This window comes from Balaenoptera musculus, chromosome 4 (assembly GCF_009873245.2).
Source record: "Balaenoptera musculus isolate JJ_BM4_2016_0621 chromosome 4, mBalMus1.pri.v3, whole genome shotgun sequence".
In the NCBI taxonomy this organism is placed as follows: Eukaryota; Metazoa; Chordata; class Mammalia; order Artiodactyla; family Balaenopteridae; genus Balaenoptera; species Balaenoptera musculus.
The window spans coordinates 136,046,656-136,065,267 of NC_045788.1; the positions used below are offsets into that span (position 1 = coordinate 136,046,656).

The 18,612-nt window shown below is 47.9% G+C and overlaps 1 protein-coding gene across 3 annotated transcripts in view; it reads left to right on the forward strand.

Moving 5' to 3' along the window:
- The window catches only part of CHAF1B (chromatin assembly factor 1 subunit B), a 29,448-nt gene extending 11,863 nt beyond the window's left edge, over positions 1-17,585 (forward strand). For all 3 annotated transcript variants that reach the window (XM_036851256.1, XM_036851255.1, XM_036851257.1), the window contains exons 9-14: positions 3,437-3,506; positions 3,602-3,693; positions 7,510-7,657; positions 8,442-8,873; positions 10,755-10,849; positions 11,418-17,585. In XM_036851256.1, coding sequence (XP_036707151.1) covers positions 3,437-3,506; positions 3,602-3,693; positions 7,510-7,657; positions 8,442-8,873; positions 10,755-10,849; positions 11,418-11,509 — 929 coding nt within the window. In that variant the 3' untranslated portion in view covers positions 11,510-17,585. The remainder of the gene's footprint in view (positions 1-3,436; positions 3,507-3,601; positions 3,694-7,509; positions 7,658-8,441; positions 8,874-10,754; positions 10,850-11,417) is intronic.
- The last annotated feature ends 1,027 nt before the right edge of the window (positions 17,586-18,612 follow it).

Below are 18,612 nucleotides of genomic sequence, written 5' to 3' on the forward strand. Positions count from 1 at the left end.
GTGAGAATGACATTGGCCTAGGGGGGTCCCAGGACCAAGAATAAGTAGCTGCTTAAGTATATTGAAAGTTGTTTACTAAACTCAGTAGCAGGTCCTTTCCTAAATGGCAGCTCCAAAAATATTTTCATTTAAAATCGGCTACCAGATGGGTATCTGCCACCACCATTATTATTCTTGGTGGTGTTAATAAATGCAGGAAATGAAATTACAGAGATTGGAAGAGATAAAACTTTGTGATAGGATTGTGTTTCTAGAAAATCCAAGAGATTTAAAAAATACTATCAGAATAAAAAAAAGAATTTGATAAGGTGGCTAGATATTGTAAAATACATAAAATCTGTATCTGCTACAGTAGAATAAGTACTTAGAAATGTGAAAAGGATAATTGTTCCATTCATAACAGTGCAAACCCCAGAAGACATGGAAATGCATAGGAAGAAATTTAATAGGGCATAGAGCCTTTATGAAGAAGACTAGAAGGTCTTATTGATGGTTATAAAACAAGTTCTGAACAAATAGATTTCGTGTTCTAAAAATTAACATGATAATTGATTTCCAATTAGGATCCCATTTAAGGTTTTTTTTGTTGTTGGTTTGTTTCGGCTTTTTGGTTTTTTAATTAATTGGATGACATCTCGGATTTGTTTAGGAGAGTAAATGCAAAGAATAGTAAAAAAGTATGAAAGATAAGAATAATACTTGAGCAGGCATTTGCCTGTCTAAATGTCAGAGACTCTGTAGTGCTATTGTTATCAAATCAGTATGGTATTGGTATAGGAATAAACATATAGCTTAGTGGATCAGAACAGAGAATCCAGAAATAGATTCTGGGATAAAAGGGAATTTGATAGGTGACCTGAGTGGTATTTCAGTGGGAAGAATGGATTATTGAGTGAATGGTTCTGGAGTGTCCAGCTGTCTGGAAAAAAATTAAATTGGACTCTTAGCTTATATATAAACTGCAGGTGGGCTTCCTTGGTGGTGCAGTGGTTAAGAATCCACCTGCCAATGCAGGGGACACGGGTTTGAGCCCTGGTCTGGGAAGATCCCACATGCCGCGGACCAACTGAGCCTGCGTGCCACAACTACTGAGCCCACGTGCCACAACTACTGAAGCCCACACACCTAGAGCCCATGCTCCACAACAAGAGAAGCCACTGCAATGAGAAACCCGTGCACCACAGTGAAGAGTAGCCCCCGCTTGCCGCAACTAGAGAAAGCCTGCGCGCAGGAACAAAGACCCAGTGCAGCCAAAAATAAATAAATAAATAAATCTTAAAAATAAATAAATAAAATAAACTGCAGGTGAAGTCAATACTTAAAAATGGTAAAAATGTAAAACTCTTGCAAGAAAATCTAGGAGGACATTCTAGGACTGGGGAAGACCAAACTAAGACTGGAAACCCAGAAGCTCTTAAATGATAGACCTACTTTGCTGTATTTGAGTGTGGAGCTTTTGAATGGCACAAGATGCAGTAAGCAAAATCAGTAGTCATATGATGGGACTGGAAAATAATGGTTATGGTACAGAAAAGAGAGCGCTAACAGATATCATATACAATGGCTCTTCCAAATTGGCAAGAAGAACAAAAAGACAAAAGGAGAAAAACCCAAAAGAGAAAAACGAGAGAAAGGTACAAAAAGGCAGCTCATAGAAGAGCAAATCTATGTGCAAAATTGGCACACACAGGGAGGTGTTCGGAAACCCGACAGTCAAGGCAACGCAAGTTAATGTGACGTCAGTAGGTATCCCTTTATTCATTTCAGGCTGGAAAAAAGTGAAAATATCTGTCGCTGATGGGCGTGTGTATGGCTGTTGCTGGAGAGAGTGTGGATTGTTAGAGCCTTCTGGGAAGGCAGTCTGGTAACCGTTTAATGCATGTACTCTTCAGCCAGTCCGCCCCTTGTCTGACATTCACTTCCTCAAGAAATGAAAACAGTACGTAAGAGTATATGTCCAAGGATGTTTATTGCAGGCATGGCTTTTTTTTTTTTAATGACAGGTTCTTTTTTTTTAATTAATTATTTTATTTATTTATTTTTGGCTGTGTTGGGTCTTTGTTGCTGCGCACAGGCTTTCTCTAGCTGTGGCGAGCAGGGGCTACTCTTCGCTGTGGTGCGTGGGCCTCTCATTGCGGTGGCCTCTCCTGTTGCGGAGCACAGGCTCTAGTAGTGCAGGCTTCAGTAGTTGTGGCGCATGGGCTCAGCAGCCGTGGCTCGCGGGCTTTAGAGCACAAGCTCAATAGTTGTGGCGCACGGGCTTAGTTGGTCCGCAGCATGTGGGATCTTCCTGGACCAGGGCTCAAACCCGTGTCCCCTGCATTGGCAGGCAGATTCCTAACCACTGCGCCACCAGGGAAGTCCAAGCATGGCTCTTAGTTGTAAAAAAACAAAAACAAAACAATACTCGTTAACAGAGAATGGGTGAATAAATTACGGTATTTTCAGACCAGTGCATAGTAGGTAGCTACTGAAGAAAGGATGCATTAGTGTCACGCAGGTTAACTGTCATGAGTAATTGACTGAGAAAAGCAAAATGAGCAGAAGTATAAATAATATCCAATTTTGTAAAATAGATTTAAAAAACCCACCATATGAATATACAAGCGATTGAGTTATAACTGGTTGGAACAATTATGTGAGCATGGAGGAAATATAGAATGACCTGATGGTTTGTTAAAATGGATTACTTGGGGATGGAAGGATGGGGTGAGATGGGAAGAGAGTAGAAAGACTACTGGCTGTGTCTGCTGCCCTCCCCAGCGGGTATGAAATGGTCACATGGAAGATTATATATGTGTGTGTGTGTCAGGAAATGTTAACGTAAAACAGGGAGATGTTCCCAAGAGTAACTGTGTGTGACGGTCATTCTCCAACAGGATCTGACCTGGTTTTGAGTACAGCCTGAGGTGAGTGTAGCAGGGCTCTCAGATGTGGACTGTTCCCCAGGGCAAAGGCAGCTTCTGTAGGGGCTGGAGATGTCAGCAGAGGGCTGGTCTCCTGGCAGCCTTTGGGCTCCATCAGGCTGATGGGAAAAGGCCTGAGTCTCAGGTTTTGGGTGGCAACTGAGGTCAGAATCCAGGGGACAGAGAGCCGGGGGTCTGATCATAGCACTTCACTAGCAGGAATTGGCTGGATTCCCAGGCAAAGGTCTGCTGTGGTCAGGGCTCCCTGCTTTATGTTCTTCCCACCCAGACCTGGAAGGGGCTCTGGGGCAGCTGAGCCCCTTGGGGAGGTGACAGGTGGGTAGAACTGGAGTAAAGGGCTGAGCCCAGGCAGGGACAGGGTGTTTGCATTTGTCCTCAGTCACAGAAACATTGTCCAGGTAATAATGTTTTGGGGAAAATCTTTTACAAACCAGAACTGATGCTCTTGCGTCTTTGCTGATGAACAGTTTAATAACACATGGCCTTGCCTTCCTCTACTGCTTCCCCAGCTGGATGTGTGGAATCCGGTGAAAACGTAGCAAATACAACTTATGTTTTCTCCAGGAAAAATCTTAAAAGGTATGCAATTGAAGAAATCTTTGAAATGTTTACCCTTTCTTTTTGCTTTTGTTGAGTGACGGTGCCTTTTTGCAAAACCGCGATTCATCTTGCAGGCCTATCGCCCATCTTCCGTGTCCTGGGAAGGCGACGCTTGCTGTTCGCTGCTGCCCCGTCTACTTTGAGCTGAGGCCAGTGGTGGAAGCAGGTACCTTAGAGCCACAGGGGTGTGTCACGTTCTCTGAGGCAGGTCACCAGGGTGGGTGGGGAGAGGTGAGTATGTGGGTTGGTTCAGTTTGGTCAGTCTTGAGAGCAAAGACTGATGTTATCAAAATACGTGTCAGATTTTGCGTTGTCTAGGATACACTTTCTTTGCTGCAAGCAACTTTAAAGGACTAAAAATACTAGCTTTGTTTCTCTACTGAAGCAGGTTGAATGTCATTTATTATTGATTTCCTATGCAGTGAAAATTATGGAAAATTATGGAAAAATTATATGAATTGGATTTTTGTTTAACTGTTTTTCCACCACTGGCTGCTTTTAAGATTTTTCTCTTCATCAGTGGCTTTCAGCAATCTGATTACGGTGTGCCTGCTGCCGTTTTCTTTATGTTTCTTGTGCTTGGCGTTCATTGAACTTCTTAGATTTACGAATTTATAGTTTTCATCAAATTTGGAGAACTTCGCCAGTTATTTCTTCAGATACTTTTTCTGTCATCCCCCCTCTCTCTCTTCTTCTTCAGGGGCTCCAGCTACACATGTATTAGGCTGTTTGAAGTTACCCATGGCTTACTGATGCTCTATTTACTTGTTTCTTTCCTCTCTGTGGATAGTTTCTACAGCTTGTTTTGAGTTCACTAATCTTCCGTGTCACCTGCCCTTGGTGCCATCCAGTGTATTTTCTATCTGTGACGGTGTAGTCTTCATCTCTAGAGTTCAACTTGGGTCTTCCTCACGTATCTCTGCTTTACACCTTCCCTCTTGCTTCTTGAACACGTGGAATGCACTTGTTACAATAACTCTTTTAATGGCTTTGTGTACAAAGGATTGGTTTTGATTGATTTTTTCCTCCTCATTATGGGTCATATTTTTCTGCTTCTTGGAATGCCTGATAATTTTTTTTAAATTAATTAATTAATTTATTTTTGGCTGCATTGGGTCTTCATTGCTGTGCGCGGGCTTTCTCTAGTTGCGTCGAGCGGGGGCTACTCTTCGTTGCTGTGCGCGGGCTTCTCATTGCAGTGGCTTCTCTTTTTGCGGAGCACGGGGTTTAGGCGCATGGGCTCAGTAGTTGTGGCTCGTGGGCTCTATAGCGCAGGCTCAGTAGCTGTGGCGCACGGGCTTAGTTGCTCCACGGCATGTGGGATCTTCCCGGAACAGGGATTGAACCCGTGTCCCCTGCATTGGCAGGCGGATTCCTAACCACTGTGCCACCAAGGAAGTCCATCTGATAATTTTTTATTAGACATTGTGGATTTTACCTTAGTGGATGCCGGATATACTTTCATCCTTATAAATATCCTTGAGCTTTATTCTGGGATGCAGTGAGGTTGCTTGGAAACACTTTGCATCTTAGGGGTCTTGCTGTTAGGCTTTGTCAAGTGGGATCACAGGGGCATTTAGTCTAGGGCTAATCTCTACTACCGAGGCAGAGCCACCTGGATGCTCTAATTGATGCCCATGAAGTGGGCGGTTTTCCACTCTGGCTGGTGGGAACATGTGCTGTTTCTAGCCTTGTGTGAGCTTCAGGGGTGGCTCTTTTTTTAAAAAATTAATTAACTAATTAATTTTATTGAAGTATAGTTTTGTTGTTTTTATTTATTTATTTATTTATTTATTATTTATGGCTGTGTTGGGTCTTCGTTTCTGTGCGAGGGCTTTCTCTAGTTGTGGCAAGCGGGGGCCTTTCTTCATCGCGGTGCGCGGGCCTCTCACTATCGTGGCCTCTCTTGTTGAGGAGCACAGGCTCCAGATGCGCAGGCTCAGTAATTGTGGCTCATGGGCCTAGTTGCTCCACGGCATGTGGGACCTTCCCAGACCAGGGCTCGAACCCGTGTCCCCTGCATTGGCAGGCAGATCCTCAACCACTGTGCCACCAGGGAAACCCTGAAGTATAGTTGATTTACAGTGTCATGTTAATTACTGCTGTACAGCAAAGTGATTCAGTTATACATATATACATTCTTTTTTTTTTCTGTTATGGTTTATCATAGGATATTGAATATAGTTCTCTGTGCTATACGTAGGACCTTGTTGTTTATCCATTCTATATATAAAAGCTTACATCTGCTAACTCCAGCCTCCAACTCCATCCCTCCCCGACCCCCTCCCCCTTGGCAACCACCAGTCCATTCTCTATGTCCGTGATTCTCTATCTGTTTCCTAGATAGGTTCGTTTGTGTCATATTTTAGATTCCACATATAAGTGATATCATATGGTATTTGTCTTTCTCTTTCTGACTTCACTTAGTATGATAATCTCTAGTTGCATCCATGTTGCTGCAAATGGCATTATTTTGTTCTTTTTTATGGTTGAGTAGTATTCCATTGTGTGTGTGTGTGTGTGTGTGTGTGTGTGTGTGTGTGTGTGTGTGTGTGTATGGCACATCTTCTTTATCCATTCATCTGTCAGTGGACATGTAGGTTGTTTCCATGTCTTGGCTATTGTGAATAGTGCTGCTATGAACATAGGGGTGCATGCATCTTTTTGAATTATAGTTTTGTCCAGATATATGCCCAGGAGTGGGATTGCTGGATCATATGGTAGCTCTATTTTTAGTTTTTTGAGGAACCTCTGTATTGTTTTCCATAGTGGCTGTACCAACTTACATTCCCACCAACAGTGTAGGAGGGTTCCCTTTTCTCCACACCCTCTCCAGCATTTGTTATTTGTAAACTTTTTATGGCTTTGATGGCTATTTTGACTGGTGTTAGGTGGTACCTCATTGTAGTGTTGATTTGCATTTCTCTAATAATTAGAGATGTTGAGCATCTTTTCATGTGCCTATTGGCCGTTTGTATGTCTTCTCTGGAGAAATGTCTATTAGGTCTTTTGCCTATTTTTGGATAGGGTTGGTTGTTTTTTTGTTGTTGAGTTGTTATGAGCTGTTTATATATTTTGGAAATTAAGCCCTTGTTGGTCACATCATTTACAAATATTTTCTCCCATTCTGTAGATTGTCTTTTCATTTTGCTTACGGTTTCCTTAGGGACGGCTCTTTCTTTCCCTTGGTTCTCACTCTGGCCCTGGCTAGTTTTCTCATGTGCGTGCACTGGTCAGCACTCAGCTGAAGACTCGAGGCCCCTGTAGCTCTGTCTCTGCTCCTCCACCCACGCGCTCCAGTCGCCTTGGCCTCCTGGCCTCCCAGCTCAGGGCGTCTGCCAGGCACTGCCTGGGTTCCCTCCACCTTTGCTGGGCCTGGAAACTCCAGGCAGTAAGCGGAGGTGATTGTAGGGCTCACCTCTCTCGCTTCCTGTCTCTGAGGGATTGCTGTCCTTCATGGCCTAATGGACAGTGTCTTAAAAAAACCTGTTTCAGTATTTTGCCTGGTATTTTAATTGTTTCAGGTGAAGGGTCAGTCAGGTCTCTCTTACTCCATGGCCGGACGCAGAAGCTGTTTTTAAGTTTCTAATCCTTTATGTGAATGACTATGATTAACTTGACAGCATTAAAACATCACTTCATGAAATGCTTCTACGTGACCCTGATTTTTCCTTATCAGGCAGTGAGCCCTCAGGGTGACTTGCCTCATTCACACAACTTTTACTTCTCTTCTTTTTGAACCACAGGTGCCCATGAGTGTTGAATCATAACACAGTGTCCTCATTGGTTCCTGCATGGTTCTCCTTGATTCTTATATTCCTATATAAAATAATACAAAAAACTGAATTCTTCCGTAAAGCATTTGGTAAAATTACATCACTTACGTCCCTGGGGAGAGGGCTTTTGGGGGAAATTTGTTTTCTTTGGGAACTTCGCTTTTGCTTGTTTGACTTTCTCTGTTCCGGATTTCGCCCGTCACCAGAGCCAGGTGTGGAGCTGGTGAGCCTGCCGTACCGCTTGGTGTTTGCTGTGGCTTCTGAAGACTCTGTGCTTTTGTACGACACCCAGCAGCTGTTCCCGTTTGGTTACGTGTCTAACATACATTACCACACCCTGAGCGATATTTCCTGGTGAGTGGATGGGGGGCACAGCGTGCATTCCCCTGGAGTTGCCCCTCGGGTCAGGGAGCATTTCATCCTACAGTTGGCTTCTTTGGCCCTTATTTACCAGTTTTTTTTAAAGGAATCAATGTAAAAAGGAAAGCTGTTTCTAACTTGCTAAAATACTGCTTCCTGTTGTGACTGCAGTGGGTGTTGATTCCATGCAGACTGTGTGTGGTTCATCTAATCCTCATAAACCAAGGGGAGGCCCGGGGTCCCTGGTGTTGTGGGGACTCGCTGGGCCCTCCGGGAGGAAGCCCACACACGCGGGCCCCTGCTGCGCAGACAAGGAGGGGCCCCAGAACTGTGCCCGTCCTGAGGGGTCACTTTGCCCTCGCCTTTCTGCCTGGGGTTCTCAGCACCCCTGGGCTCCCAGTTCTGTCTCCACTGTCTGCTCGGGCCCAGGCTGGGCCTGCCCACCTGCCCTCTAGTTCTTGCTCTTTATCACTCTTTATCTTCTTTTCATCTTCTTTTTCTCTTGGAGGAAAAAAAAAAAGAAAAAAAACAAGGTCATCTCACCTTCATTCCGGTGAATTTGATGACGAAGCAGAGGTGGGTTGGGAGGCGAAAGGGCGTGAGGGAGGAGCCCACGCAGATCCTTTCTCAGTCGTGTTTTTCCCTTGACGGCTTTGCCTTCAGACAAAGCTTGTGAGTTTGCTTGAACTTCCACTTCCTAGCCAGTGATGAGGGCGCTAAGAGTGGCCTGTAGACTTTGGTAAAGCTTCTCGCTTCCTCTCTTGTTTCGGGAACGCAGGTCCAGCGACGGGGCCTTCCTGGCCATCTCCTCCACGGACGGTTACTGCTCCTTCGTGACGTTCGAGAAGGATGAGCTTGGAATTCGCTTGAAAGAGAAGCCAGTTCTGTGCGTGAGAACTCCCGATACAGCGAAGAAAACCAAGAGTCAGACACACCCAGGGTCTTCGCCAGGACCCAGGCTGGGAGAGGGAACCCCCAGCAGCAGAGTCCGGGACCCCAGCAGCCCCTCCGCGACGCCCCCTCAGGCGAAACAGTCTCCGGCCCCCACGGCGGCCAAGGACACGCCTGTGGCCACTCCCGGTGCCAGAGGCTTCCTGGCAGGGCCCTCAGAGGAGAAGACCCTGCAGCCCGGCAGTCAGAATGCGAAAGCCCACCCATCCCGGAGGGTCACTCTGAACACACTGCAGGCCTGGAGCAAGTCAACACCACGGTGAGAGCTGTGGTGGAAACAGAAACTGCCTTGCCTTGTCAAAAGACAGGATAAGCCGAAAGCCCCTCTGATAGGTGAAATCCCACACAGCTGCCAGAGAGATGTTTCCTAACATCACACCTGAGAGTGCCGCTTCCTTGCTTACACACCTCTGTTGCTTCCATCTCCTCCCTGTCGGGTGAGGTCCCGGCTCTTTGCCCGGCCCGTCAGCAGCTCTGTGGCAGCCTGCCACCCAGCACGGTGACCCCTCACTCTCCTTCGTCCCGCGTGCCTTACCCTCCAGCCCGACTCTGCACGTCCGGTCCCCGGGGCACACTCTGCCCTTGGAGGCCTCTGTGCCTTTACCCTCTGGGGACGCCCTGGACACCTGCTCCCCTGGGTGACATTAGAGTCCTCCCAGAAGACCCATTTGGATGTCCCTTCAGCCCTTTTCTCTGTCACAACACGTCACATTCGATAGCAGGTGTTTGATTTATGCTTCTGTTTCCCTAGTTAGAGTACAAGTCCCCCAGGACAGGACGCGTGTCCCCGTTCTTTACCCGTGTTCTCCTGCCCAGACGGTAACAGGCACTTACAATAGGTAGGAAGTCAAAGGAGCATCTCCTTGAGGTGGTTTTGGCGTGTCCAGCAGACTGGCTCATGGGGAACGGTACCTCTGGTCTGAATAGCCTCCAGGGGACGCTGCTGTTGTTTTCTCCCCTGTTCATGCCCGTCTGGCCGGTGAACGTGCCCGAGCTCACGGCTGGCACTGCAGAGCGGACAGAACTGCCCAGCATGGCCCCCGTCGTCAGGCAGCAGCCGGCCTCCAGGCTTCCTTCCCTGGACGCCTCTGATCCTGCACACGGCCTTCTCCCCGCCCACCGCCCAACACCGGGAGGCGGCCTGGGGAAGGGGCGGGGGGGTGAGGGGAGCACTGCCCACCTCCCACGCGCTCTGCCATGTTCACGCGACTTCATTGGCGGATCCATAATGCGGCTTAGGTGTAATGCTGGGCTCTTTCTGTATCTCTTTCTACAGACTAGCAATGTTTTTTTTAATTAATTAATTTATTTTTGCCCGCGTTGGGTCTTCATTGCTGCGTGCAGGCTTTCTCTAGTTGTGGCGAGCGGGGGCTACTCTTCGTTGCCGTGCATGGGCTTCTCATTGCGGTGGCTTCTCTTGTTGCGGAGCATGGGCTCTAGGCGCGTGGGCTTCAGTAGATGTGGTACGTGGGCTCAGTAGTTGTGGCTCGCGGGCTCTAGAGCGCAGGCTCAGTAGTTGTGGCGCACGGGCTTAGCTGCTTCGCGGCATGTGGGATCTTCCCGGACCAGGGCTCGAACCCGTGTCCCCTGCATTGGCAGGTGGATTCTTAACCACTGTGCTACCACGGAAGTCCTTAGCAATGTTTTTTAAATTTATTTTTAGGTGGGGGAAGGGAGTGGGAAAGTGTTCTTAGAAATATTTTTGGTATTAAAGTTTTTCCCCTCTTAATTTCTTGCGAGCTTCTCGCAGTTATAATTTAAAAAAAAAATAGTTGTTGAGAATTAAGACTGTGGATTTTGAAAAAGAACCATCTATATTTTGGAGCTTTCCACACTGGAAGCCATGTCTGATAGGCTTATGTAGGAAACATCTAGCAGAGTGTTTAGCATGTCATTGGTAGTTCACAAAACACGGGTTTTGAAACTTTTAGATGACTGGTTAAGGTTTAAGTTGACTATTATTTATGTGATGGTTTAACTTAATACATGATCCTTAGTTACTAAAGGGGGCACATTGACATTATATTCAGTTCCTTGCATGATATGAGCTGAAAGTTTTAAATGTTTCCTTTGAAATTTGGTATTGTATACAAACCATTCCTATGATACTAAGGGCCTTTTACTTCTTTTTTTCATCAAGGAGAATAAACTTAATACCCTTAAAGACAGATACTCCACCGAATTGTATACCAACCAGCGTAATTTCCAGCCCTTCCACAGAAGAAATTCAACCAGGTAAGTGATACTGTTACTGGTTTAGTATAATTAAAGATAGAATACCATCTCTTTGGAAATGAACACCACCTAGCTTGAAGTCAGTTCTGAGAAAGCAAGGATGCGTCTCACCAGGCCCGTCGTTTAAACCCACTGATTGCGTGTGTATTCTCATCCGGGAGCCCACCCTCCCGCCAGGGCGCTCCCTGCCAGGCAGACGGTGGGTTTGGGAGATGGCGTCGAGCCGGTTCTCGGCCCCGGCACTGTTGGCATCTGGGCAGGTCATTCCTCGCTGTGGGGCTGCGCTGTGGATGCAGGGTGATTAGCAGCACCCCTGGATGCCGGTACCCATCCCCTGCCCCAACTTGTGATGCTCTAAAATGTCATCAGACACTGCCCACTGTCCCTCGGGAGGCACAGTCGCCCCGGGTTGAGAACCCCTGGGGTAGATCTTCCCCTTAGATCCATAGAGGACCTGGCCAGGCAGTTCAGTTCCTTGTCTGCGCATGAAATTTAGTTTGTAAACGTCAGCTCTTGACTTAAAGACGTCTTCACTCACGTGTCCACCCCGTGTGTGTTCACATTTTAGAGATGCCTGGAGACCTTCAGGTCAGTCCCCCGGAGCTTAAGCGGCCCAGACTCAGTGAGCACAGAGAAGGTCCCCAAGGTCTGGACCCCTGATGAGACCTGTCATGTGCCTGAAGGCTGCTAGGTCTGGGGACCCCCGTGTGCCCAGAGAGGGGCGAGACCAAACACACCTGAGACCAGTGGAATCAGACGGAGCCTGACGGACACTAGAAAATGGATTTCTGTAACAGAAGATACACGTGGACCGATTTTCTCCAGAAATATGTTGGCTGTTGTATTTAGCACACATTTTTACCTCAGAGATGTGAACATTTTAATAGACTAAATTCTCTTTTTGATGAATTTCTGAGACTGGAACAGTTCAGTGTTACCTAGTGTGAAAATCAGTAAATCCCCCCCTTGGAATACTTGTCTGAAAGTACGGACACTTTATGGGTGGACTCCTTCCACAGCTAGAATTAATTAGAGGAGAAGGTGATTTGAGAAGGTTTATTCTGTTGAATTTTAGAGTGTTTGATTATTAGATCACCTTAGCTTTTAAATAGTTGATTAACTTTTGGAAGTTTGTTATGTTTGCTTTCTGATTTTAAAGGTGGTAATGCACATTCTAGAAAGTTAGTAAAGAGTGAAGTAGAAAAAACGGGTTGGAGGTGGAAATCACCCATCTCACCACCAGAGGGAACCCTTGTTACTGTTTTGGCATATTTCCTTAAAATTTCTATGTTTTTATTAATGTTATTTTATTTTGGGGAGGGGGGAGAGTTGAGATTTTACTTTAGATACAGTTTGGTATCCAAATAGGTTAACTTCTTAGACTGATTTTTCAAAGCAAAAAAAGTACCTTGCCTTAGCAGTCTGTGCCTCTGCTCTCGGTCCCTGGGATGCTGGCCTGGTCCTTTCCCTCTTGGGAGCAGAGCGGACTCATGGGCTGAGACGTGTGACGTGCTGTCGCTGCAGGAGGCCTCCCGCGTTTGGAGTCTCCTCTTAGCGCAGGAGACTCTGGTGATGTGACCAACAGGTGGTGATGGGTGGAGCCCAGAAGCTGGTGCGGCTGCTTCACGTCGAGGAGTTTACAGATGGTTTCGTGGCCCTCGATGCTGTCCCTCTGGCACGGCGAACTCGGTGAGTCCCGCACGTGAGGCTACACCCAGGACCCCTTCCCTGTCTGAACCAAATCAGAGGGCAAGTTCAGGACCCGCAGGTCCAGGCTCTGGCAGGGAGCCGCTGAGGATGGAAGAACACACCCTTGTCAGCTCAGGTCAGCAGCAAAGAAGAGAGCTGGAAAGAAGCATCACCTTGTTGCTAATCCACAACCCAGTTAACCAGAAAAAGACTCTGCCTCTCTCTACGTGGGAAAGTGGCAAGCGGGATGATTTACCACGTGGAGAGCTGGCAGGTGAATCCATGCAGAGTTGTAATAATGCAGGTGTGGGTCACGTTCGACATGAAGACATTTAAAAATGTCAAATAGCAGCTGTTTTGACCAGTGGTTCTCAACCTTGACGTCACCCACAGACCTGCTAGACATCAACACCCAGGTCCTGCCCTCCTTGGTCTGGGGCACGGTCTGAGCGTCAGGATTCTTTAAGGCTCCTCTGGTGATTTGATGCGCAGCCAAGATCGGGAAATCGTGAGAGGAAAGCTTTCCCCGGAGATGGTCTCTGCTGGTTAAGTGCATTTGCACCAAAAGCTCTTTCTGGCTTCCTCTCTGGTTCATCACTGATTGACAGCAAAGCTTCTCTACCCGGGCTGCCAAACTGAAAGGATAATGTGTGAGATGCTGTCAGCCCTTCAGAGGAAAAAGGTCTTTTTCCATCGCCTGCGGCTGGAGCGCGGTGTGCTTTGCAGGGGTTGATCCCCGTGCCAACAGGAGTCGTCATGGGTCCCTTGTCTCTGTGAACCGGCCGGCTCCCCGGCCACCCCCAGTGGAGGGGCGACGGGAATGGGTGGGAGGGGGCCGGCGCCCCTTCAGCGGAAGTGCACGTCGATAGGCACCACTGCCTGTTTGTCAGCTGTCTCCATGACGGTAAATTACAGACACGGCAATAAAAGCCCAGGCGGTGTCACCTCAGGGTCCTCGTCCAAAGCCACCTGCTTCCATCTGGGTAGTGACTGGGGAAGGGAGGCCTTCTGCGGCAGGAGCCTCGCCCGCTGGGGGGGCTGTATGCCCGCTGAGGGCCATCCTGCATCTGCAGTTGGGTGGGGCTCGTGCCTGAATCCCGCTGCCAGGTGAGGAGACGCGGGAGGGCTCGGGGAGAACTTGGTGGAGTCCGGCAGCGAGCGAGGGCCGCCGGCAGCAGAGGTGAAGGCTTGTCACAGGCCAGGCTGCAGCCGTCGGCAGGGGCGCCTCCCCAAGCAGCGTGCCCGCCAGGGCGAGGGCCCCCCTGTGGAGAGAGGCAGGAGGGCGAGTGGGAGGGTGGGTCGCAGCCAGTGCTCGGGCCCGTTTTTGTCCCCTGTAGCCCCGTCTGTTGTCCCTGCCGAGAGCACTCACTTCTGCATTTTAACAGTGCTGTTGACCCTTCTTACCAAAATATTGCCGGTGTCCTTTTAAGTAGGTCGTGAGTCCTTGAGGAGACGGGGTGGAATCTCCCAGTACGCCTGCATCTTCCCTTTGGGGTTATTTTGCTGTATTTCAGTCTCAGCTCCCTCTCACCTGGTGTGTGTGTGTGTGTGTGTGTGTGTGTGTGTGTCTCTCTCTCTCTCTCTCTCTCGCTCTCTCTCTCAGAGACAAATTGCTTCATCTGAGGAAGTTTCTTCACAGCTCTGAAAACTGCCTCCTTTGGCAGGGGAGAGGGGTCAGAGAAAAGGCAGGAGGGTGGAAATGAGAAACAGAATTAAAGGGCTGGAGGGTAAACCAGATCCTTGCTTACGGAGGTAAGAGGCACCTGTGCTCACACGAACTCTTGTGGCCCCTGGAGGGCACTGTCCCCACTGGATCTGCCTGGCGGTAGGGCTGCCTTGGCTCGGAGACTGCTGCCCACTCAGCCCCACCTCCCCTGAGGGTTCCACGTCTATGTCAGGCTTGGCCAAAGTGGCCTTGGACACTGGCTTCAGCCCCTGGCGGCCAGACACGAAGGGAAGCATCATTCAACAGATCGTAGTGGGAGAGGATTGCGGAAGTAATCCACGCGTCCACGTGTTCAATTGTTTGTTCATCTGTTCATTCAAGGAATGCTTATCTGACACCTTCTAGGTACCAGCGGATACATCAGGGCACAAAACAGACAAAGCTCTCTGCCCTCCTGCAGCTCACATTCTGACTGGGGGAGACGAACACTAAAGCTAGTAAATATATATTAGAAGATGACTATGGGAAAAAGAAAGGTGAGGGGTGTTAGGAGAGCTGGGTGGAGAGTGGCTGAGAACTTAAAGTGGGAGGACCTCTCGGGAAGGCGGAAACAGAACAAAGGGGAGGACGAGGAAGGAAGGAAGCAGGTCAGGTGTTCTAGGACTTCCCAGAGGCAAGGAATCCTCTACTCGTCTCTGATGCATTCTGTGGGTCGGGTTGGGTGTCTGGGGGTTCCCTGGGTGATGCGGGCGAGGGCAGCCTGCAGTGCCCTGCTGGTATGGAGCCCCACCAGCTACTCGGCCTCCCCGTCTCCTCACGCTCGCCGCTGGGAGTCGGCCCGACACCTGCCTGTGCGCGTCTCCGGGGGCGCTGGTCGGGGGGTCCAGACCAGGCTGAGGCCGACCGTTGCTCTGATTATCATCGGGGTCGGGAAGGCGCCCTGTCATGTTCCAGCGGGAGTGAAATCCTTCTGAGTTGTGAATCGCTGGTGCAGCTCGCATGCCAGATCAAAGGCCGAGCCGTACATCACCCAGCTGTTTCCTTCCACTTCCTGCTTTTAAGCAAGACCTACGGTGGCTTTAACAGCTACATCGCCAGAGGCGGTGGCTGCTTTCTTCAGTTTGCGCCCGAGTCCTGCCCGCGTCAGCACAAACAGTGTCAGGATGCAGAGGAAAGGACTCGCTGGCCTGGATCCCTTACAGAAGTCCTACATTTTCCCTCTGGTTTCGGCTCTGAGAGACGCTGTAGCAACAAGTATGGCCTCTGTTAAGAAGCTGTTTGCATGACTTCCCTGGCGGTCCAGTGGTTAAGAGTCCGCGCTTCCATTGCAGGGGCCACGGGTTCGATCCCAGGTTGGGGAACTAAGATCCCGCACGTGCTGCATGGCGCAGAAAAAAAAAAAAAAAGCTGTTTTAAGAACAAATGCTTAGTGGTGACTGTCCAGCGTCCACACTCCGGCCTCTTTTCTTAACACCCCAAATGACTTGTGTCGCCTTCTGTCATAGAAGGTTACCTGGAAAGGCATTTTCCAGTGTAATAACAAGTCTTTGTAATAACTCCAGGGCTCTCTGCCTTTGGTCGGCACCCTTGGCAGGTCTGAGAAGTGCCTGCTTGGGAGGAGTGCAGTGCTGGGTGTCAGCCCTCCAGGCCCTCTTTCCCTCTGCTCTCCCAGTCTCCTCCTGCCCACCAAGTACGCGGAGCTGGCAGCACCCGTGCTTCCCAGCCTGGCCCTGCTCCACATCTCCAGCGGGGCTTTACAGACAAAACAAAATAAAACCAACTCAAGTCCAGGCTCGTGACCCCGGAATCAGCTTCTAAAGGTGAGGGAGACACCCAGCCGGGCACGTGCATTGTAAAAACCCGAGAGATTCAGCGGGCAGTCAGCATTGAGAACTGGTAGGAGTTGTGAAATCTGAAGATACACCAGTGACGGGCAGTTAAAATTCTTTGAGCTCATTGATTTCATAAAGAACCTCCATATTCAGCTACTCAAGAAGAGGGTGAATCTTGAAGAAAACTTTGCCCCCCAGGTCCAGTGTCACTCTGCTTCTAGCCCAGCAGTTACAGGAATGAGGAGATGCTGTGTTACTGGAGCCTCCCCCAAAGCCAGCGCCGCACAGTGGTCTCCCACCTCCTGAATGTGGTTACGGAAGTGATGAATTTCGATTCCTGATGGAACGAGTACTCCAACAAGCCACTAGAGGGCGATACTGCTAGGCCTTCGCTCCACTGTCAAATTTATTAACTAATTTCATGCATTTTTAAAAAAGGATTTTTAATCCCGTTGTTATGGAAGTAGTGTGTTATCTATTACGATACATTTTTCATGTTTATTACTTTCTAGGTAGTTAAACGCTATTTTGTTGTTCCAAAGAGTTCTATAAATCCAAGTCATATGCTGGCAGAGCACTCCAGGAGCGTTTCACATACATATAAGCTAAATTTAGAAGGTATTTATATTCAGTGTAGTCAAAGGTATAATGCGTTGGAAGACAGTAACCTCAAAAAGGGTTTTAAATTTTTGAACCAAAAAAATACAGTCTTAATGACATTTCTCTACGTTAGCAACAAATGTAATATCCGCCATGCCTCACAACTATACAAAGATATATGCACAAAGATTTGTTGCAATATTTTGAAATGGAAAACAGGGCTGAAAGTCATCCAAGTGTCTACCAAAAGGAGATTAATTAAATTACAGTATAGCTATACGGTGGCATGTAATGCAGCTGTTAGCTGGACCACGTGGACTGCTGTGGAAAGATGTTAAGTGCAAAAACGAAGGTGAAGTCTGATTTGTCACATTCCCTGAGAGCTGAGAGGGGCCTGGCCCGCGAGACTCAGGGAAAGCAGGCACCGTGCTGGGATCGGAGGAGTGTTTGTCTCTGGACCTTATCCTCGGGAGCAGAGCAGGAGGGGGACTTCTGCTTAGGACAGTCAAGGCCCTTCCAGCTTTAGATTTCAAGCCAGCACACAACAATTTTGGCCCTCATTCCACACGCTCGTGCGTGAAAGACTGGCAAGGGAGTTGTCCTTGATGGTGGCGGGGGAACTTAGGCCAGGAGGCCAAGTGATTGTGGGGTTCTCCCCACAAATGTGGCTGCCGGAGTGTGTGGGATGGTGTGAAGGGGGTGTGGGATACATGACCAGGACAGTGGGAAGGGTATGGACTTTGGAGCTAGAAAGTGTGGGGTTTTAATTCTGTCTCAACTGCTAAGCTGCTGTGTGACCTGGCACGTTTTATGTCACCTCCCTAGGCCTCAATCTTCCCATCTGTGAAATAGGAATCCAGCATTTCAGTGCCTCATATGGTCGTTGAAAGGATTGAGTGAGACATGTATCTTCCTCTTAAGCTGAGAGTTCCATTTGAGAGTTCCATTTTCTCAGGGGAGAAATTTAGTGATTTCTGGGGAGATATTTAACCACTATATTAGGGTTCTCCAGAGAAGCAGAACCAATAGTATGTGTGCGTATATATAAATATACATACATATTTATATATGTATATAAATATACACATATATTTATATATGTATATAAATACACACACACATATGTGTATAAATATACATATATATGTGTATTTATATACATATATAAATACACAAATGAGAGGGAGAGGGAGAGAGATGTATTACAAGAAATTGGCTCACATGATTATGGAGGCTGGCAAGTCCAAAATCTGCAGTGTGGGCCTGCAGCCTGGAGATCCAGGAAAGCCAATGCTGCAGTTCCGGTCCAGAGGCTGGCAAGTGGAAACCCAGGAGGGCTCCCTCTTGTTTGGTGAGGCTGGACTTTTTGTTCTATTCAGGCCTTCAACTGATTGCTCTCCCTAAACTGGGTGGGCCTCATCCAATCTGTTTACTCAAAGTCCACAGATTTAAATGTTAACCTCACCCAAAAACACTCTAAATGGACACTTAAAATTAACCATCACATAAACAACAAGGACCTACTGTATAGCACAGGGAGCTATATTTAATATCTTGTAACAACCTATAATGGAAAAGAATATGTATATGTATAACTGAATCACTTTGCTGTACACCTGAAGCTAACGCAACATTGGAAATCAACTACACTTCAATAAAAAATAAATTAATTCACATAAAAAAATTAGGCATCACAACCACCAATTCGAGCCAACCTTGGGAACTGAGAATGCCCACGGCCTGGTGAGCTGACCAGCAGACTGGCCTCTGAACAGCCATGGGTCCAGATCCCTAATTCATGGTTAATTTGGTCTCGAAGACGTTTAGTATAGAATGCCCTCTCTTCACTCAAATATCCTAATCTACGAAATGAGAATACACGATACTCTGAGAACTCCTGAAAGAACAATACAGGAACTTTGGAAATAGCATGGAAGTGGTTCATATGAGAAGGTACAACCAGAAGCACCAGTGAG